This window comes from Scylla paramamosain, chromosome 32 (assembly GCF_035594125.1).
Source record: "Scylla paramamosain isolate STU-SP2022 chromosome 32, ASM3559412v1, whole genome shotgun sequence".
Classification (NCBI taxonomy): Eukaryota; Metazoa; Arthropoda; class Malacostraca; order Decapoda; family Portunidae; genus Scylla; species Scylla paramamosain.
The window spans coordinates 12,171,778-12,193,890 of NC_087182.1; the positions used below are offsets into that span (position 1 = coordinate 12,171,778).

Genomic DNA, 22,113 nt, shown 5'->3' on the forward strand with positions numbered 1-22,113 from the left:
CGCACGCACGCACGCACGCACGCACGCACGCACGCACGCACGCACGCACGCACGCACACACACACACACACACACACACACACACACACACACACACACACACACACACACACACACACACACACACACACACACACACACACACACACACACACACACACCATCATTATTGATCTCAGCTTGTATTGCATAGACATAACGTGGATTGTTTATAATTTATCAGATAGGTACTGTTAGCCTTTCATGAATAACAGAAATGATAAAAGTAAAAAGACACGTGAGATATTTAAGAGAATCAGAGACACAAAATAAACTAGTAAGTTTTTTCATATTTAACAATAAAAAAAAATAATTATGCTCGCTTGTTCCTATTTTTCGATTCTTCACTCTTTCTTTTTCTTGGCACTGCCGACGAGAAGAGTAGCAGAGATTCCTCTCAGGATTCGGCGGATGAGAAGCAGCAGCAGCAGCAGTGCCAGCAGCAGAAGACCCAGCACGTCCAGCATCAGGAACTCCACCCAAGATAGCTGGGCAGCCGGGCACCTCAGCTGGGGCGCCCCTCGGTGGCGGATCACGTACTCCGTCCAGAATACCGCACGGTCCAGTGGTGTCATCGGTTGATCCCTTAGTGAAGCCGACATCCTGCCCACGTTCTCCTTATACCTGGACAATGACAGCACCTGTTAGATAACAGATATCATCTCGCTTCCCTGTTGATAATCTCCATGCTGCTGGATCAGTCAAGGTTCTTGGTAAAATTGTGGCTGATAAATCTTGCTGTAACCCTCTCCAATAATAGCCCTATGGCAAAGATTTTTAATACAACAAGCATTTTACCACACCGCTTTCAGCGCCAAAATTGCAGCTGTTCCGAGCACTCGGAAAAAGTTTAATGCTAGACTTATAGTAAGCGGAAAAGCATCTCAATTTTTCCTATGGGAACTTTTTTCGGCAAATTCTGAACATGACTCCTCATTTGTGATACTCTGTAATGTTATAGGAGAATGAAACAGTAATGCTGTAGAAGGAAACGGTATGATAACAAAGAGAATATATGGAGCAAAGCAGGGAGCGGAAGAGGGAAACAAAAATAAGAAATTAACAGAACAGAAACATTATTAACCGTCAGAATGCCTCATTATTGTCTTAATTATTCTGTGTTTCATTCGGCTATACATTACCTTATTATAAAAGTATATATACGTGAAAGATAAAACTAATGAAAGTTCGCACACGATCGGCCGATCATTGTCACAGGATGAGGCTGAGCTAGTAGTATGAAGCTTGCCATTGGCATTTCACGGTGTTGTTGAATAGACATTCAGCTCAGGCTGGTAAGTGTCATGAATATGACCATTGCCCTTAATATCATGCATGCTGACGGAGTCGGTCATGATCCAGTGGAGAAATGTAAACACTGGACTGCTGAGAGAAACTCACTTTGTGTTGTTGATGATGTCAGTGAGGGTGTCGACGATCCTGTCAGCAGTAAGTTCCTCCCACACTAACACACGACCAATTCCCGAGTCTACCACGAGCATGCCATTCCTGGGTTGGTCACCAAAGATGGGCAGGACGAGGAGGGGTGTAGCATGAAAGATGGACTCCTGAAGGCTGAGGAGGCCGCCATGAGAGATGAACACCTTCACGTTGTGGTTAGCTGTGGCACAAGGGGTGTGTCAGGTGGTTGCCTTGGTCTTATTTGCAAAATAACAATTCTAGATTTTACGTGGTAGTGTGTCTTTCTCTGTGACGGTGTGACCGACTTACCGAGGATGTCCTGCTGGGGGAACCAGTTGCTGATCCTGACGTTGTCAGACGCGCCCTCTAGCTCTCCCTCGTACTTCCACAGCACCCGCTGCGGCAGTCTGCGGAAAGCCTCCAGGAAGACTTTGAGGTATTCAGGCAGCATGGAATCACCACGCGTGAGAGAGCCCAGACTGAAGTAAATAACACCCGCAGTGCCCGCCCCCGTGAGCCACGATTCCGTGTCCTGCGAATAAGAATGAGGTATCAGACTTAAGTATTTAGCCAAGGACCTGCTTATGCGTGTTCTTACTTGTTGAGTTATATATGTGCATTGGTGGGTGCTACGTGATAATACCTGGGGTAAAGGCTTGCCAGGGCGACAGTGTATGGCGCCCACCTCCACCTGTGAGGGCAGGAGGGGCAACGGCGTGGTAATGCTGAAGTGAGTGTTCATCAGCGTCAGACTCTGGTTCCTCTCGATGTCCAGCAGCGGCGGCAGATCAGGGAAATGGGCTGAAATCTGTACAGTTTTCGAATAACTTATGAGTCCGTCCAACTATCTCACGTAAGTACTAAGTACTTAGCGTACTTAGTAAGAACTAAGTACTTACTCCTACGCTGATGATACCACCCTGCAATTCTCCACGTCTTTTCATAGACGTCCAACCCTTCAGGAAGTAAACATTTCACGCAGAGAAGCCAGAGAACGCCTGACTTCTGATCTTTCTAAAATTTCTGATTGGGGCAGAGCAAACTTGGTATTGTTCAATGCCTCAAAAACTCAATTCCTCCATCTATCAACTCGACACAACCTTCCAGACAACTATCCCCTCTTCTTCAGTGACACTCAACTGTCCACCTCTTCTACACTGAACATCCTAAGTCTGTCCTACACTTATAATCTGAACTGGAAACTTCACATCTCATCTCTAGCTAAAACAGGTTCTATAAAGCTAGGTGTTCTGAGAGGTCTCCGCCAGTTTTCCTCACTGCACCTTATCCGTCCATGTATGGAGTATGCTTCACCCTGTCGCTCTTCTAGACAGGGTGGAATCAAAAGCTTTTCGTCTCATCAACTCCTCTTCTCTTAATTGTCTGTCTTCAGCCTCTCTCTCATCGCAGCAGTGTTGAATCTCTAGCTGTCTTCTACCGCTCTTTTCATGCTAACTGCTCTTTTTTTTTTTTTATGAAGGATGGATACTGGCCAAGGGCAACAAAAATCTAATAAAAAAAAATGCCCACTGAAATGCCAGTCCCATAAAAGGGTCAAAGCAGTGGTCAAAAATTGGTGGATAAGTGTCTTGAAACCTCCCTCTTGAAGGAATTCAAGTTATAGGAAGGTGGAAATACAGAAGAAGGCAGGAAGTTCCAGAGTTTACCAGAGAAAGGGATGAATGATTGAGAATACTGGTTAACTCTTGCGTTAGAGAGGTGGACAGAATAGGGGTGAGAGAAAGAAGAAAGTCTTGTGCAGCGAGGCCGCGGAAGGAGGGGAGGCATGCAGTTAGCAAGATCAGAAGAGCAGTTGGCATGAAAATAGCGGTAGAAGACAGCTAGATATGCAACATTGCGGCGGTGAGAGAGGGGCTGAAGACAGTCAGTTAGAGGAGAGGAGTTGATGAGACGAAAAGCTCTTGATTCCACCCTGTCTAGAAGAGCAGTATGAGTGGAACCCCCCAGACATGTGAAGCATATTCCATACATGGACGGATAAGGCCCTTGTACAGAGTTAGCAGCTGGGGGGGTGAGAAAAACTGGCGGAGACGTCTCAAAACACCTAACTTCATAGAAGCTGTTTTAGCTAGAGATGAGATGTGAAGTTTCCAGTTCAGATTATAAGTAAAGGACAGACCGAGGATGTTCAGTGTAGAAGAGGGGGACAGTTGAGTGTCATTGAAGAAAAGGGGATAGTTGTCTGGAAGATTGTGTCGAGTTGATAGATGGAGGAATTGAGTTTTTGAGGCATTAAACAATACCAAGTTTGCTCTGCCCCAATCAGAAATTTTAGAAATATCAGAAGTCAGGCGTTCTGTGGCTTCCCTGCGTGATATGTTTACCTCCTGAAGGGTTGGACGTCTATGAAAAGACGTGGAAAAGTGCAGGGTGGTATCATCAGTATAGGAGTGGATAGGACAAGAAGTTTGGTTTAGAAGATCATTAATGAATAATAAGAAGAGAGTGGGTGACAGGACAGAACCCTGAGGAACACCACTGTTAATAGATTTAGGAGAAGAACAGTGACCGTCTACCACAGCAGCAACAGAACGGTCAGAAAGGAAACTTGAGATGAAGTTACAGAGAAAAGGATAGAAACCGTAGGAGGGTAGTTTGGAAATCAAAGCTTTGTGCCAGACTCTATCAAAGGCTTTTGATATGTCCAAGGCAACAGCAAAAGTTTCACCAAAGTCTCTAAAAGAGGATGACCAAGACTCAGTAAGGAAAGCCAGAAGATAACCAGTAGAGCGGCCTTGACGGAACCCATACTGGCGATCAGATAGAAGGTTGTGAAGTGATAGATGTTTAAGAATCTTCCTGTTGAGGATAGATTCAAAAACTTTAGATAAGCAGGAAATTAAAGCAATAGGACGGTAGTTTGAGGGATTAGAGCGGTCACCCTTTTTAGGAACAGGTTGAATGTAGGCAAACTTCCAGCAAGAAGGAAAGGTAGATGTTGACAGACAGAGCTGAAAGAGTTTGACTAGGCAAGGTGCAAGCACGGCGGCACAGTTTCGGAGAACAATAGGAAGGACCCCATCAGGTCCATAAGCCTTCCGAGGGTTTAGACCAGCGAGGGCATGGAAAACATCATTACGAAGAATTTTAATATGTGGCATGAAGTAGTCAGAGGGTGGAGGAGAGGGAGGAACAAGCCCAGAATCGTCCAAGGTAGAGATTTAGCAAAGGTTTGAGCAAAGAGTTCAGCTTTAGAAATAGATGTGATAGCAGTGGTGCCATCTGGTTGAAGTAGAGAAGGGAAAGAAGAACAAGCAAAGTTATTGGAGATATTTTTGGCTAGATGCCAGAAATCACGAGGGGAGTTAGATCTTGAAAGGTTTTGACATTTTCTGTTAATGAAGGAGTTTTTGGCTAGTTGGAGAACAGACTTGGCATGGTTCCGGGCAGAAATATAAAGTGCATGAGATTCTGGTGATGGAAGGCTTAAGTACCTTTTGTGGGCCACCTCTCTATCATGTACAGCACGAGAACAAGCTGTGTTAAACCAAGGTTTAGAAAGTTTAGGACGAGAAAAAGAGTGAGGAATGTACGCCTCCATGCCAGACACTATCACCTCTGTTATGCGCTCAGCACACAAAGACGGGTCTCTGACACGGAAGCAGTAGTCATTCCAAGGAAAATCAGCAAAATACCTCCTCAGGTCCCCCCAACTAGCAGAGGCAAAACGCCAGAGGCACCTTCGCTTAGGGGGATCCTGAGGAGGAATTGGAGTGATAGGACAAGATAAAGATATGAGATTGTGATCGGAGGAGCCCAACGGAGAAGAAAGGGTGACAGCATAAGCAGGATTAGAGGTCAGGAAAAGGTCAAGAATGTTGGGCGTATCTCCAAGACGGTCAGGAATACGAGTAGGGTGTTGCACCAATTGCTCTAGGTCATGGAGGATAGCAAAGTTGTAGGCTAGTTCACCAGGATGGTCAGTGAAGGGAGAGGAAAGCCAAAGCTGGTGGTGAACATTGAAGTCTCCAAGAATGGAGATTCTTTTGATCTTGCTAACTGCATGCCTCCCCTTCTCCCGCGGCCTCCCTGCACAAGACTTTTTTCTTACTCTCACCCTTATTCTGTCCACCTCTTTAATGTAAGAGTTAGCCAGTATTCTCAATCATTCATCCCTTTCTCTGGTAAACTCTGAAACTCCCTGACTGCTTCTGTATTTCCATCTTCCTGTGACTTGAATTCCTCCAAGAGGGAGGTTTCCAGACACTTATCCTTCAATTTTTGACTACCGTTTTGGATCCATTTCTGGGACTGGCATCTCAGTGGGCCTTTTTTTTATTGGATTTTTGTTGCCCTTGGCCAGTATATATATATATATATATATATATATATATATATATATATATATATATATATATATATATATATATATATATATATATATATATAATTACTCCCAGTGAGGTCTAAAGCACTGTTCAGGGGGTGCCCTGAACTTATCATTAAACCCAGCTGTGACCTCACTGAACGTTTCCTTTTGTGTCTCACAACACAAGGGGGCAGTTACAGCCTGCCCTCTAAAGAAAACTCTCTTCCTCCACACAAAACTACAAGCACCTAATAACACACACACCCTTCACTCAAAAATTTTAAAATCATCATGGCGACTCCTACACCAGCCTCGGAGTCCCCATCTGTGGAGGGGACCATAAAATTAATGTCCCCAGGTCGGACTGCCTTTCTGTCGACGACCCTACGTGTCTTGACACCCCCCTCAACTTTTTCTTCATTAACTTCTGCAACATTCGAGGTCTAAGATCTAATTTTCAATCTGTAGAACACCACCTCTCCTCTTCTAAACCTCATCTTCTTTTCCTCACTGAAACTCAGGTGTCTGAGGCAACTGACAGTAGCCCCTTTTCTGTTTCCTCCTACTTTCTCTATCCTCATTTTCGATCCAAAGCTGGATGCTGCGTTTATGTGCGCAATGACTTAACCTGCTCTCGTGCCCACGCTCTTGAATCTTCCGAGTTTTCCATCATCTGGCTACGACAGAGTCACTCTCATACTAAATTTATCTGTGCTGTATACCTCTCTCCTAACTCCTCTGACTATAAGAAATTCTTTGACTACTTAACTTCCAAAGTGGAGCACATTCTGACCCTCTTTCCTTTTGCAGAGATCTCCATTCTTGGAGATTTCAATGTTCACCACCAGCTTTGGCTTTCCTCTCCTTTCACTGACCATCCTGGTGAACTAGCCTACAACTTTGCTATCCTCCATGACCTAGAGCAATTGGTGCAACACCCTACTCGCATTCCTGACCATCTTGGAGATACGCCCAACATTCTTGACCTTTTCCTGACCTCTAATCCTTCTGCTTATGCTGTCACCCTTTCTTCTCCGTTGGGCTCCTCCGATCACAATCTCATATCTTTATCTTGTCCTATCAGTCCAATCCCTCCTCGGGATCCCCCTAAGCGAAGGTGCCTCTGGTGTTTTGCCTCTGCCAGTTGGGGGGACCTGAGGAGGTATTTTGCTGATTTTCCTTGGAATGACTACTGCTTCCGTGTCAGATACCCGTCTTTGTGTGCTGAGCGCATAACAGAGGTGATAGTGTCTGGCATGGAGGCGTACATTCCTCACTCTTTTTCTCGTCCTAAACCTTCTAAACCTTGGTTTAACACAGCTTCTTCTCATGCTATACATGATAGAGAGGTGGCCCACAAAAGGTACTTAAGCCTTCCATCACCAGAATCTCATGCACTTTATATTTCTGCCCGGAACCATGCCAAGTCTGTTCTCCAACCAGTATTCTCAATCATTCATCCCTTTCTCTGGTAAACTCTGGAACTCCCTGCCTGCTTCTGTATTTCCACCTTCCTATGACTTGAATTCCTTAAAGAGGGAGGTTTCAAGACACTTATCCACCTATTTTTGACCACTGCCTTGACCCTTTTACGGGACTGGCATTTCAGTGGGCATTTTTTTTTATTGATTTTTGTTGCCCTTGGCCAGTGTCCTTCTTACATAAAAAAAAAAAAAAAAAAAAAAAAAAAAATATATATATATATATATATATATATATATATATATATATATATATATATATATATATATATATATATATATATATATATATATATATATATATATATATATATGACCTTCAAAAATTGAAGGATAAGTGTCTTGTAACCTCCCTCTTAAAGGAATTCATGTCATTGGAAGGTGGAAATACAGAAGCAGGCAGGGAGTTCCAGAGTTTACCAGAGAAAGGGATGAATGATTGAGAATACTGGTTAACTCTTGCGTTAGAGAGGTGGACAGAATAGGGGTGAGAGAAAGAAGAAAGTCTTGTGCAGCTAGGCCGCGGGAGGAGGGGAGGCATGCAGTTAGCAACATCAGAAGAGCCGTTAGCATGAAAATAGCGGTAGAAGACAGCTAGAGATGCAACATTGCGGCGGTGAGAGAGAGGCTGAAGACAGTCAGTTAGAGTAGAGGAGTTGATAAGACGAAAAGCCTTTGATTCCACCCTGTCTAGAAGAGCAGTATGAGTGGAACCCCCCTCCAGACATGTGAAGCATACTCCATACATGGACGGATAAGGCCCTTGTACAGAGTTAGCAGGGGGGGGATGAGAAAACCTGGCGGAGACGTCTCAGAACACCTAACTCTGTAGAAGCTGTTTTAGCTAGAGATGAGATGTGAAGTTTCCAGATCAGATTATAAATAAAGGGCACACCGAAGATGTTCAGCGTGGAAGAGGGGGGCAGTTGAGTGTCATTGAAGAAGAGGGGATTGTTGTCTGGAAGGTTATGTCGAGTTGATAGATGGAAGAATTGATTTTTTGAAGCATTGAACAATACCAAGTTTGCTCTGCCCCAATCAGAAATTTTAGAAAGATCAGAAGCCAAGCGTTCTGTGGCTTCCCTGCGTGAAATGTTTACCTCCTGAAGGGTTGGACGTCTATGAAAAGACGTGGAAAAGTACAGGGGTGGTATCATCAGCGTAGGAGTGGATAGGACAAGAAGTTTGGTTTAGAAGATCATTAATGAATAATAAGAAGAGAGTGGGTGACAGGACAGAACCCTGAGGAACACCACTGTTAATAGATTTAGGAGAAGAACAGTGACCGTCTACCACAACAGCAATAGAACGGTCAGAAAGGAAACTTGAGATGAAGTTACAAAGGGAAGGATAGAAGCCGTAGGAGGGTAGTTTGGAAATCAAAGCTTTGTGCCAGACTCTATCAAAAGCTTTTGATATGTCCAAGGCAACAGCAAAAGTTTCATCAAAATCTCTAAAAGAGGATGACCAAGACTCAGTAAGGAAAGTCAGAAGATCACCAGTAGAGCGGCCTTGACGGAACCCATACTGGCGATGAGATAGAAGGTTGTGAAGTGATAGATGTTTAAGAATCTTCCTGTTGAGGATAGATTAAAAAACTTTAGATAGGCAAGAAATTAAAGCAGTAGAACGGTAGTTTGAGGGATTAGAATGGTCACCCTTTTTACGAACAGGCTGAATGTAGGCAAACTTCCAGCAAGAAGGAAAGTTAGATGTTGACAGACAGAGCTGAAAGAGTTTGACTAGGCAAGGTGCAAGCACTGAGGCTCAGTTTCGGAGAACAATAGGAGGGACCCCATCAGGTCCATAAGTCTTCCGAGGGTTTAGGCCAGCGAGAGCATGAAAAACATCATTGCGAAGAATTTTAATAGGTACCATAAAGTAGTTAGAGGTTGGAGGAGAGGGAGGAACAAGCCCAGAATCGTCCAAGGTAGAGTTTTTAGCAAAGGTTTGAGCGAAGAGTTCAGCTTTAGAAATAAATGTGATAGCAATGGTGCCATCTGGTTGAAATAGAGGAGGGAAAGAAGAAGAAGCAAAGTTATTGGAGATATTTTTGGCTAGATGTCAAAAGTCACGAGGGGAGTTAAATCTTGAAAGGTTTTGACACTATCTGTTAATGAAGAAGTTTTTGGCTAGTTGGAGAACAGATTTGGCATGGTTTCAGGCAAAAATGTAAAGTGCATGAGATTCTGGTGATGGAAGGCTTAAGTACACTTTGTGGGCCACCTCTCTATCATGTATTATACGAGAAAAAGTTGTGTTAAACCGAGGTTTGGAAGGTTTAGGTCGAGAAAAAGAGTTAGGAATGAATGTACGCCTCCATGCCAGACTCTATCACCTCTGTTATGCGCTCAGCACATAAAGACGGGTCTCTGACACGGAAGCAGTAGTTATTCCAAGGAAAATCACCAAAAATACCTCCTCAGGTCCCCCCAACTAGCAGAGGCAAATCGCCAGAGGCACCTTCGTTTAGGGGGATCCTGAGGAGGGATTGGAGTGATAAGACAAGATACAGATATGAGATTGTGATCGGAGGAGCCCAATGGAGAAGATAGGGTGACAGCATAAGCAGAAGGATTAGAGGTCAGGAAAAGGCCAAGAATGTTGGGAGTATCTCCAAGGCGGTCAGGAATATGAGTAGGGTGTTGCACCAATTGCTCTAAGTCGTGGAGGATAGCAAAGTTGAAGGCTAGTTCACCAGGATGGTCAGTGAAGGGAGAGGAAAGCCAAAGCTGGTGGTGAACATTGAAGTCTCCAAGAATGGAGATCTCTGCAAAAGGGAAGAGGGTCAGAATGTGCTCCACTTTGGAAGTTAAGTATTCAAAGAATTTCTTATAGTCAGAGGAGTTAGGTGAGAGGTATACAGAACAGATAAATTTAGTTTGTGTGTGACTGTAGTCGTAGCCAGATGGTGGAAAACTCGGAAGATTCAAGAGCGTAGGCACGAGAGCAGGTTAAGTCATTGTGCACATAAACGCAACATCCAGTTTGGATCGAAAATGAGGATAGAGAAAGTAGGAGGGTACAGAAAAGGGGATTCTCTCAGTTGCTTCAGACATCTGAGGCGCATATATATATATATATATATATATATATATATATATATATATATATATATATATATATATATATATATATATATATATATATATATATATATATATATATATATATATACATACACACACAAATCCTCTTCCTGTTTGTTTTTCCTTCTGCCTACAACTGAACTGTTTCAAAAGAGCAACATCAAGAAAACTAGATTGTCCATTTCTCTCTTTTTTCTTAGCCACTTCTTATGGTATCGTGAATTGGATTTATATACTGGTTTTCAATGTTAATCCGGTCTCCTTGGTACATGAAACTTTACTGAGTGGATATCATTAATATGCATTTACTGTTAGCAGTTGTTTCCTCTTCATGATTTACAGAATGCTACAAAAAAAAAGTGGATGGTAATGTTCATTTAAACTAACCTCCTTCTGAATTCGTGGAACAACGCCCCAGTGCCTCCAGTAGAACGATATCCAAACGTGCAAGGCGGTGTTCTTGAGGCGCTGCCACAAAGACATGGGGAAAGGATAACTGGTCCACAGGTTAGGCACGTAGGAAGGATTTTGGACATTGCCCAAGACGGCACTCTGGCGGGCGTCCATCCCCGGCACGGCGACAGTGACGAAGGGAAGCTCGTGCATGAACGGGTACACGATCTGGGGACAGGACAATGGCTAGGAAGGCTATGGTGGTGCTGACGACGTATTTATATTTTATAGGGAAGATTTTGGAATCAGCAATCTCAGAGGCAAACGCTTACCTCATTGAACATGTGGTCTACTACTACAAGATCAAATTCTTTTCTTTTTTCATATAAATGTTGAACCGATGGCACCTTGTACAAATCCCGGGCCATGGCGGGCAAAATTTTTGGAAACACTGCGAATCCAGTGGACGAATTTTTCCGCTCATGGAACATATTTCGTTTTGATAAAGCCATGTGTGTGAGACCGTGATGCACCTCATGGATGTTTGGATGCACAGATTGGCTCGGTTGATTGGTGAGCATCATTATCTGCGAAGGAAGGCGTCAGATTAAAAAGGAAGATACAAGTAAGGACACTTTTTGGTACTATCATTGCAACATTATTAACAGCAAAGATTCTCACCTTGTGACCGCGTTGGGCCAGAGCCTCCGCCAGAGCCACAATTATGTTCATGTGACTCCTTGAAGAGACAGGGAGAAGCATAAGGATTTTATAAGACCTCTCAGGGAGCGGCACGTCCCCGGAGGCTCTTCCCGCCAGGGTCGCCACCAACATGAACAAAGTTACAGCCTTCATGTGTCAATGAAAAATGTGGTCTTGCGACGATATTATGAGATGACTAGCACACCTCTAACGGTTTTCTTGGTGCCTGAAAAACAATTATCTGAAATAATATTTTTGACAATAAATATATTAAGACCTTAACCATAAAAAAAAAAAAAAAATACCAAAATTTGTATTTCTAATACTGTTCATAACTTTGGAATGGATTTTGTTGTTCGATGGGAAGATAGATATATTTTCCCTATCATTTTTTTTTTTTCGGAGGATGCACAATACATACGTTTATACTGTGTCTATGAGACGTAATTTTTGGTAAACGCGAGCAGAACGATAAAAATACAGACCATGCAATCCCGGTCGTTCAATCGTAGCAACCACCCCAGCACCGTGGAAACGTATTATTAGAGAGGCTACACAGCATCATCACAGGCCTATTCGAGTTCATGCTTTGCCTCACTTAAGATGCCGCGTCACAAAACCTAACGTGATTCAACTTTTCTTGTATTATGATGTCTTACTCAATTACTGTTTTATATTTTGTTATCTTGAATGCATTGTTTATCACAAATCAGATAAATGAGAAATTCATGACTTATGAGGAGGATCATGGAAGAAAAATAAAAAAATGAGCTATGCAACGGAGAGACCAAACCATGTCACGTGAGTGAACCAAGCGTCACCAACACTATTGTCGTTGATTTTGATCTCATTTCTTCTCGTCTTCTTCTTCTTCTTCTTCTTCTTCTTCTTTTTCGGGCGATATACATCTAACTGGTAGGTGTCTGGGCTTTGCGAGATGGAGCCCGGCATGAGTCGACAACTGTCGATCAGTAGAGTGAGCAGAGGAGGAAGTAAACGCCTCATATAGCGGGCACATACGTACAATCACGCATACATTCACATAACACACACTGGCACACACTGGCTCGCGCACATACACACTGATAGTAGCATAGTGCCATAAAGCATATTAGGCACACATACACACATTACACACGCACAATACATAACAGATCGGTGATGCACACACTTTAGCTCGGTAGAGGAAACCTTAGCACAAAACTGGGTCAGTTGCACCGACAACACCTGCAGCGTTAACTTGATCGATTTCATAACTGCGCACATTTGAGCGGATGAGGAAGGCAGCGTCAGGACACTCAAGCAAGTAATGGAGAAGTGGGTCCTCGGGCCGATGCAAACAGTGATCGCAAGGGTCGTCACGGTCGTTAAAGATAAAGCTTTTGCATTCTCGTCTTTATAAGAAGAGTGTCTTAAGACCCTTGAGTGTCTTAATCTCTCTCTCTCTCTCTCTCTCTCTCTCTCTCTCTCTCTCTCTCTCTCTCTCTCTCTCTCTCTCTCTCTCTCTCTCTCTCTCTATAAATATGCCCACTGAAATGCCAGTCCCATAAAAGGGTCAAAGCAGTGGTCAAAAATTGATGAATAAGTGTCTTGAAACCTCCCTCTTGAAGGAATTCAAGTCATAGGAAGGTGGAAATACAGAAGCAGGCAAGGAGTTCCAGAGTTTACCAGAGAAAGGGATGAATGATTGAGAATACTGGTTAACTCTTCCGTTAGAGAGGTGGACAGAATAGGGGTGAGAGAAAGAAGTCTTGTGTAGCGAGGCCGTGGAAGGAGGGGAGGCATGCAGTTAGCAAGATCAGAAGAGCAGTTAGCATGAAAATAGCGGTAGAAGACAGCTAGATATGCAACATTGCGGCGGTGAGAGAGAGGCTGAAGACAGTCAGTTAGATGAGAGGAGTTGATGAGACGAAAAGCTTTTGATTCCACCCTGTCTAGAAGAGCAGTATGAGAGGAACCCCCCCCCAGACATGTGAAGCATACTCCATACATGGACGGATAAGGCCCTTGTACAGGGTTAGCAGCTGGGGGGGGGGGGTGAGAAAAACTGGCGGAGACGTCTCAGAACACCTAACTTCATAGAAGCTGTTTTAGCTAGAGATGAGATGTGAATTTTCCAGTTCAGATTATAAGTAAAGGACAGACCGAGGATGTTCAATGTAGAAGAGGGGGACAGTTGAGTGTCATTGAAGAAGAGGGGATAGTTGTCTGGAAGGTTGTGTCGAGTTGATAGATGGGGGAATTGAGTTATATATATATATATATATATATATATATATATATATATATATATATATATATATATATATATATATATATATATATATATATATATATATATATATATATATATATATATATATATATATATATATATATATATATATATATATATATATATATATATATATATATATATATATATATATATATATATATATATATCGAGTGGTCCAAGAATAGTCACGTGCATCTCGCATCCCAGCAACCCTATTTTCGACGGTGATTACACCGGGAACTCTGGCATGAGTCTCTGCATGAGCCTCTGCAAAGGCTCTTCTTAAAATCTGAGTGGGGCTGATATATTAAGTCTTCAAAAATATAAGAGGCCGACCAACTAAGCCTATCCCTCCCAAACAAAAAAAAAATAAGATAAAATAAATTAATAAATAAAATAAGATAAAATAAATAGATAAATAAATAAGTAGATAAAATAATAAAAAAATAAGTAAATAAATAAATAAATATATATATATATATATATATATATATATATATATATATATATATATATATATATATATATATATATATATATATATATATATATATATATATATATATATATATATATATATATATATATATATATAAAGAATAGCCTACTAGCGCGATAAGCCATAAACACACACACACATGTGCCTTGAGTCAATGTAGCAGGAGTGTACTATGTGCCTGTTCTGATACATGTATAGTGTGATTAAATTCATATTTCTAATATAAAGGACTAACATATCATACAGAAATTCTCTATGGATGATGAAATATTTGTTTTGTCACTGATATAATGGCTGGGCAGTGATTCGTCGTGTTTTTTGCACTGATAATGATAGAGATAAGTTGGTTGGTTTTGGGCAAGTTGTCAGGATTGTAGGCAAGGAACTTATATGATTATGTAGAATCCTTGGTTTTAGGAGTTGCAATTATGAATTAAAGGTAGCCAGCCAGGCGAAGACGGACCCCATGGGATTTTATCAGGTATACAGGACGAAGAATAAGAATACTATAGGTCCATTAAAGGCAGCAGATGGTGAGCTGGTTAGTTCTGGGGAGGAGATTAGTAAACTTCTGAATGAGTATTTTTTAACTGTCTTCACCAAGGAAAACATGCAGGATATGCCAAATAGTGAACAAATGTTTAGAGCAGATGAGAATGAGAAACTGACATATTTTCATAGCTAGGGAGATAGTGGAACAAGAGATAGATAAGCTAAAAAAAATTCAAGACACCAAAACCAGATGAAATATATCCCAGAGTACTTAAGTCTTAAGGAATGCAAAAAAGGTTATTAGTGATCCGTTAGTATCTGTCTTTAAGAAATCACTTGAGTTAGGTGAGGTACCAGTAATGTGGAGGCAGGCTAATGTAATACCCATCTTTAAGAAAGAAGATAAAACTTTAGCGTCTAACCATAGACCTGTCAGCTTAACTTCAATTGTAGGTAAAATATTAGTCAATAATAGCGACAAACATTAGGGAACATTTAGACAAGCATAACTTGATAAATCAGTCACAGCATGGCTTCACGAAGGGGAAGTCTTGCCTGACAAACTTGTTAAGTTTTTACAGTAAAGTGTACGAAACAATAGATAATGGAGATAATTATGATATCTTATATCTGGACTTTAGCAAAGCATTTGACAAGGTACCCCATCAAAGGCTCCTGAGAAAGGTTAGGGCACACCGGATAGATGGGAAGGTGTTAGGCTGGATAGGGTCATGGCTTAGCGACAGGCGACAGAGAGTTGTAATAAACGGCTCGAAATCCGAGTGGGGTCATGTAATTAGTTGGGTGCCACAGGGATCAGTATTAGGGCCTTTGTTATTTCTAATACATATCAATGGCTTGGATAGTGGAATTAGTAGTGATGTTAGTAAATTTGCGGATGACACAATGATAGGTAGATTAATTAGGTCAGAATCGGATGCCATCGCCTTGCAGGCAGATTTAGATAGGATGAATGAATGGACGGACAGATGGCAAATGCAATTTAATATCAATAAATGTAAAGTACTTAGCGTAGGTAGAGGAAACCCACACAGTAGGTACACATTAAACAACCAAACTCTGGTAGGTACAGGGCACGAGAAAGATTTAGGAGTTATAGTTAGCTCTGAACTCCGTCTGGGAAAACAATGCATAGAGGCCAGAAACAGGGCAAATAGGATACTAGGATTAATTTTTAGGAGTGTTAAAAGTAGAAGGCCGGAAGTAATATTAAAGTTATACTTGACGCTGGTTAGACCTAATCTACACTACGCTGTGCAGTTCTGGTCCCCACATTACAGGAAAGATATAGGTCTATTAAAATCAGTACAGAGGAGAATGACTAAAAAGATACAGGGGATGAGGAGTATTCCTTACGAGGCGAGATTGAAGTTGTTAAATTTACATTCTTTAGAGAGACGTAGGTCAAGAGGGGACCTGATAGAAGTCTTTAAGTGGTATAAGGGTTATAACAAGGGGGATATAAGCAAAATTCTTAGGATCAGCAACCAGGGTAGAGAACAAGAAATAACGGGTTCAAACTTGAAAAATTTAGGTTTAGGAAGGAGATAAGAAAAAAATTGGTTCACAAATAGAGTGGTAGATGAGTGGAACGGACTCAGTAATCATGTTATTTGTGCTAGGACATTAGAGAGCTTTAAGAGAAGATTAGACAGGTTTATGGATGGGGATAATAGATGTAAATAGGTAGGTATATTTCAAACAGGGACTGCCACGTGTAAGCCTTGTCGCTTCTTGCAGCTTCCCTTATTTTTTATGAAGAGAACTGCTGTCTGCTTACACACACACACACAGACACACACACACACACACACACACACACACACACACACACACACGCACGCACGCACGCACACACACACACACACACACACACACACACACACACACACACACACACACACACACACACACACACACACACACACACACACACACACACACACACACACACACACACACACACACACACACACACCGAGGCTCTGCTGGTTATTTTTATCCAGTACCACGAGCAAGTTACTTTCATGGTATTTGGGTAGTATTTGTCGTTGCCCTTTACGTGACATTTTACCACATAGTGAGTTTATAATATCAAATTGAATTTCCTAAATTTTATTTGCTTTAATTAAAACTCCTTTTCATACCTATATACATTAATTTAAAATAGTATGCACTTTTACTAATCACACACACACACACACACACACACACACACACACACACACCGAGCCTCTACACCTGATTAAAAAGGTTCCCAGCACTTTAACTTCATGTACTTGCTACTTTTATGCTCAGAATTTGTGAAGCAATGTGCTATTTTCAGGCATGCATGGCAGATGAAAGGAAAGGAGACATGATGGGTGTAGAAAACATGCAAACATAATATTTTTCATCACTATCAAGAAACAAATCCTCCTCGTCATCACTGTCGAGGTTGGTGATGACGGGTGCCACAGCCTTGTGTATATTGTACGCGCACCATTTCGGTTTTTCGAAGGCTTGAGATCTTCGAACCGCAACACTTCATCTGTGGCGCAAAACCTTGCTCCCTCCAGCCTGGTCTGCAGGTCAGCCCTAGTAAAACGCTCCGAGCTAATACTTAGTCGATTTGAAACTTTCTATCTGTCATATACGGAGAAGAATCGCATTTCTGCAGCTACGTGCATGGGTAGCGCCTTATCATGATCGCATGAGTGTAGTGATTTATTAATTTTATTAATTTCTTTATGTAAGTGGGCCACTGGCCAAGAAAGAAAGAAAAAAAAAAAAAAAAAAAAAAATATATATATATATATATATATATATATATATATATATATATATATATATATATATATATATATATATATATATATATATATATATATATATATATATATGAGCAAATTAAAAGGCTCAATTGTTGCCAAGGAATGACAGAAAGTTGAACTAAAAAGTAAACGAGAGAAGATGCAGTTTTATTTCCTTGTCATTCGTATTGTGGGTAAAGTTAAATAAAAATATGCTCGTGATGCGTAACATTGCCCTGAAAAGGTGAGGGATAATAAGATTAGTTTTCTTAAACATCATTGCGGTAGTGTGATACAGTGTAATCATGATAATGCTGGCAGCAGTAGGAACATCAGTTCTCACACAGGACAAGAATGCAGTCTTGTGAGGGCGGAGCCGAGGAGTGACGTCACAATGACGTCACAGATACTTCCATGTGTCAGGCAGTGCCTGGGTCTTACACACGTTAATTTACGTTAATTTACAAGAGTAATTGGCTTTATTATCCACTTATGTCACATGACCATAATGGTGAAAATGAATGCAGTGTCTGAAACACGCTCTGTCAAAGTCTGATCGTAATTCATCAGTTTGTTCGAAAATTATTCCCGAAAGACGATGTAACACAGGCCCTTAAAAGCATAGCAGTTGCTTTGGGTCTGATAGTCTGTCACTTTCTCCCACTTCACTCACAATCAACAGACACTGTCGCTACAGAGGAGAGGTGCATATTAATACAAGGAGTGAAGGCCACAGTATATGGAGTTAATGTATGGTTTACCTTGGAGGAGCGGAGATACAGTGGTGCTCCACACCTGTTGCTTCTGGTGCACTGCGCTATCTGAACAAGGCAGCCTCAACTGACGCGCTGTTTGTTATCTTCATGTATTTTATTATTATTTATAGTTTACACATGTGTTATAAAATACATACCTTTATATTTTCTTCATTTAGATTCGAAAGAATTTTTGGAAATGTGGAACCCGATTTGATGATGTTAATAGAAATATTTTAGAGAGAATACTTGTTATTTATGCCAGGCGACGTCTGCTACATTCTCTGACTGGCTTAGTAGGGCGGAGAAAGCCAGGAAGGCGTGGAATCAGTGGAAGAACCAGTGTGGTTATAGTCCGTAGCGCGAGTTTAGGGAAGCGAAGCGCTTCAAATCATGGTGGTGATTATGGTTTACTGCCAGGAAATCTCTTATTCAGTAAATTGAAATTTAGTTATAGTAAAGTAAAAAAAAGTGGCAAAAGTAACAGATGTGCCATGGAAATTAAGTCATTATAAGAAAAAAACCTACGTTTGTTTTGCATACTTTTCATAAATTATGGAATATTGTAAATATAAGTTAAACATTAATAACCTGAAATACTGCATAAGTTTGTAAGAACACTGACCAATAACACCGTGAGGTTCTGTTTAGTCACGTCCACAGGAAATGATAGCAGGAATGTTGCTCACACGTGTTCGTTCATCCAGATAGAAGCCGTGGGATAAGACTTGCCAACACACAAGCACCAAGTAGTAGTAGTAGTAGTAGTAATACCAGTAGTAGTAGTAGTAGTGGTAGTAGTGGTGGTGGTGGTGGTGGTGGTAGTAGTAGTAGTAGTGGTAGTGGAGGTGGTGGTGGTTGTGGTGATGGTCATGCTCGTGCTGATAGTAGTAGTAGTGTTAGTGGAGGTCGTGATGGTGGTGGTGGTTATTATTATTATTATTATTATTATTAGTAGTAGTAGTAGTAGTAGTAGTAATAGTAGTAGTAGTTGTAGTAGTAGTAGTAGTGATAGTAGCAGTACTAGTAGTAGTAAGCATATCACCATCTCATCATCTCATGTTTTCTCATGAGATGGTGAAATGAAAGAGAAAAGAAGAAAAAAGAAAAACAAAGAAAGAAGAACGCATAATATATAAGAGAAACGAAGAAAAAGAAGTAGAGTACAACTAGCCGGTCACTCCACCGGAAAGGTAATTCATAGATTCACACTGGGTGTCCAGGACAAGGTAACTTGAGAGCGTAAACAAGACGCCAAAGCAACAATCACGAAGCGGGTCACTGGTACAGGATAACGTATCGAAAAGACAGAAGATGAAAGGCAGAACCAGAATAGGAGAAGAGGGGAAGTAAATTACCAGTTAAACGCCTGGAAGGCGATTGACGAGCGAGGCTGTCAGTAATGCAAAATGGAAGCAACCTGCACATCGTGCGCTTGCCTAATATTGAAATCACTCTAGCTCAAAACTTTTCTGGAACCCAGTGGTTGTGCTATATATTGTTGGACAGGAAATTTCTTTCTGTGTTCAGTGGTATTTATTCGCTCTTGCTGAGAGAGAGAAAAAAAAAAGGTGAAAAATTGCAGAAAACTCGTTCGGTTTATAAAAATATTATTATCTATTTTGCCCATGCGCAATAGTGTTACAAATTTGACATGCTTTATCGTTATAACTTGCATTAATCTTATCGCCTACAAAATTTGAGCTTTATCAGTTCATTAGTTGAAAAGTTGGCAGAAATTTTAGGCACAGCGCACATCGTGCACTTGCCTAATATTCAAATTAACCTAGCTCAAAACTCTGCGACCTATTTAATAGGAAATCTAATTCTGTTTTCAGTGGTATGTATCCACTCTCGTTGAGACGAAAGAAAGTTGGCGAAAATTGCAGAAAACTGACGGCTACTTTACAAAAATTTTATACTGTATTTTGCGCATGTGCAGTAGTGTTGGAAATATATATTTTTTTCGTTATAACTTGTATTACTCTTATTACCAAGAAAATTTAAGCTTAATTAGTTGATTAGTTAAAAAGCTGAAATTCTGGCTGCGCATGCGCAGCGCTACTTCAAAGTTGACATAACGAATTTTATTAAAACTGCAACAACATAATACCTCTTAAGTTTCATTAAGACTGGTTGAGAAGTTTTTGAGAAATCTTATTTTCGACACCTTTCTACGTTTTGCAAGTTACCCAATTACTTCACCCAATAGAAGAGATGAAAGCTATATTATATAAAATTTATAGAGTTGTGCTGACATATGGTGCTAATTTTGTTACGATCGGCTGGGTAGTTCAGGAGATATTAACGTTTGAATAGCGTTACGGTCGGGCTGGGCTGGGCCGGACCGCTCAAAATGATGCAACAACCTCCATAGTAAACTTCGCTTTGCTTGTAACTAGAGAAAATGGTCGACCTATGAAAACACGTCAGCGCCTGTATACATTCCACCTTAAACCTTGTCTCATTTTTTAATTAGTTAAGAGTATTCTATGAAGGGTCAAATGAAGTGTCTAATTGGTCAAAAGATCAAAAGTAGTGTTTCATTGGTCAGACATATATGTAACACGTCGGTCACTTTGTAGAGTCGTTAAGGTATATTATATCATGTAATAGTAGAACAATTCAGTAGCACGGAGCACAGAATCAGAGATTGAGACGAGATGGAGAAACAAATTTTGTTGCTTGTAAGTAGAGCTTAAAAGCTTGTGTATGAATTTGATTACGTGATGACGGTACAAGAAGGAAATTTTATTGGATTTTGTAGTATGTTAGTGTTATTTTGACGTTTAGTTGTAAGATATTGCATGCTGTGTTTTCTTGTGTACTGTTTATGATCTTACTGACATGAATATTGAAGTTCTACGGTATTAAATGTGAGTTAAATTTTGTGATTATAATAACTGAAAGATAATGTGCAAGTAGCTTGACGGAGAATAATCTTGCACTTAATTTTAGTGAATTAAATATAAAAAGTTATCAGTACTTGATTTCACCTTCGTGGTCACCTCTATAATGATTGTTCTTATCTTGTGCACAACATTGCAAGCACGACAGATCCAATTAGCAAGATCAATAGAGCAATTAGCGTGAAAATAGCGATATGAAATAGCAAGAGATGCAGTATTGCGGCGATGAAAGCGAGGCTGTAAACAGTCAGTTAAAAGAGAGAAGCTGGTAAGTCGAAATGCTTTTGATTCCATCCTGTCTAGAAGAGCGGTATGAGTGGAACCTCTCCCACATGCATGTGATGCATTCTCTAGATATGGATGGGTAAGACCCTTCTCCAAAGTTAGCAGCTGGGATGTTGAGAAATACTGAAGGTAACGAATCATAGATCCTGATTTCATAGAAGATGTTTTTAGGTAAAAATTATGTGTGAATTTTCCAATTTAATTATAGTAAATAATAGACTGAGGATGTTGAGTGTCGAGATGATAGATGGAGAAATTAAGTTTTAGAGGTAATGAACTAAGTTTGCTCTGCATCAATCGAAAGTTTTAGAGAGATCAGAAATCACGCGTTCTGTGGCTTTTTTTTGTGTGATTTGTTTAATTCCTGAAGGGTTGGACATCTATGAAAAGACGTAATGCATGGCGGTATCATCAAAGTAAGAGTGGATAGGATAGGAAGTTTGGCTTAGAGGATCATTGATGAATAATGGGAAGAGATTGGGTGCAAGGGCAGAACCTTGAGGAACACCACTGTTAATAGACTTAGGAGAAGAATAGTTACCGTCTACCATAGCAGCAATAGAACGGTCAAAAAGGGAACTTAATATGAAGTTACAGAGAGGATAGAAGCCATAAGAAAATAGTTA

The 22,113-nt window shown here is 40.8% G+C and overlaps 1 protein-coding gene across 5 annotated transcripts; it reads right to left on the minus strand.

The window, feature by feature from the left end:
* Window positions 1-200: 200 nt before the first annotated feature.
* LOC135089201 (UDP-glycosyltransferase UGT5-like) lies at window positions 201-18,472 on the minus strand. Of its 5 annotated transcripts, none has more exons than XM_063984543.1 (8): window positions 18,452-18,472; window positions 11,436-11,682; window positions 11,087-11,341; window positions 10,749-11,000; window positions 2,105-2,269; window positions 1,771-1,993; window positions 1,441-1,660; window positions 201-663 (listed from the first exon to the last, which is right to left on the minus strand). In XM_063984543.1, exons 2-8 carry the CDS (start codon window positions 11,607-11,609, stop codon window positions 384-386), a joined length of 1,569 nt encoding a protein of 522 aa, XP_063840613.1. In that variant the 5' UTR covers window positions 11,610-11,682; window positions 18,452-18,472; the 3' UTR covers window positions 201-383. The 5 variants fall into 5 exon arrangements, with proteins under 5 accessions (XP_063840613.1, XP_063840615.1, XP_063840614.1 ...); XM_063984545.1 differs by lacking the exon at window positions 18,452-18,472 and adding an exon at window positions 18,300-18,422 and having other exon boundaries at window positions 10,749-10,982; window positions 11,162-11,341; XM_063984544.1 differs by lacking the exon at window positions 18,452-18,472 and adding an exon at window positions 18,300-18,422 and having other exon boundaries at window positions 10,749-10,982.
* Between the last annotated feature and the right edge of the window lie 3,641 nt (window positions 18,473-22,113).

What these genes read in the sequence shown, in the direction of transcription:
- LOC135089201 (XM_063984543.1), bottom strand. Translation starts at nt 11,609, where the DNA reads ATGAAGGCTGTAACTTTGTTCATGTTGGTGGCGACCCTGGCGGGAAGA. An exon ending in TAGACCACATGTTCAATGAG is followed by an intron (nt 11,001 to 11,086) that starts GTAAGCGTTTGC and finishes TAGCCTTCCTAG; the next exon opens with CCATTGTCCTGTCCCCAGAT. An exon ending in TTCCACGAATTCAGAAGGAG is followed by an intron (nt 2,270 to 10,748) that starts GTTAGTTTAAAT and finishes AAAACTGTACAG; the next exon opens with ATTTCAGCCCATTTCCCTGA.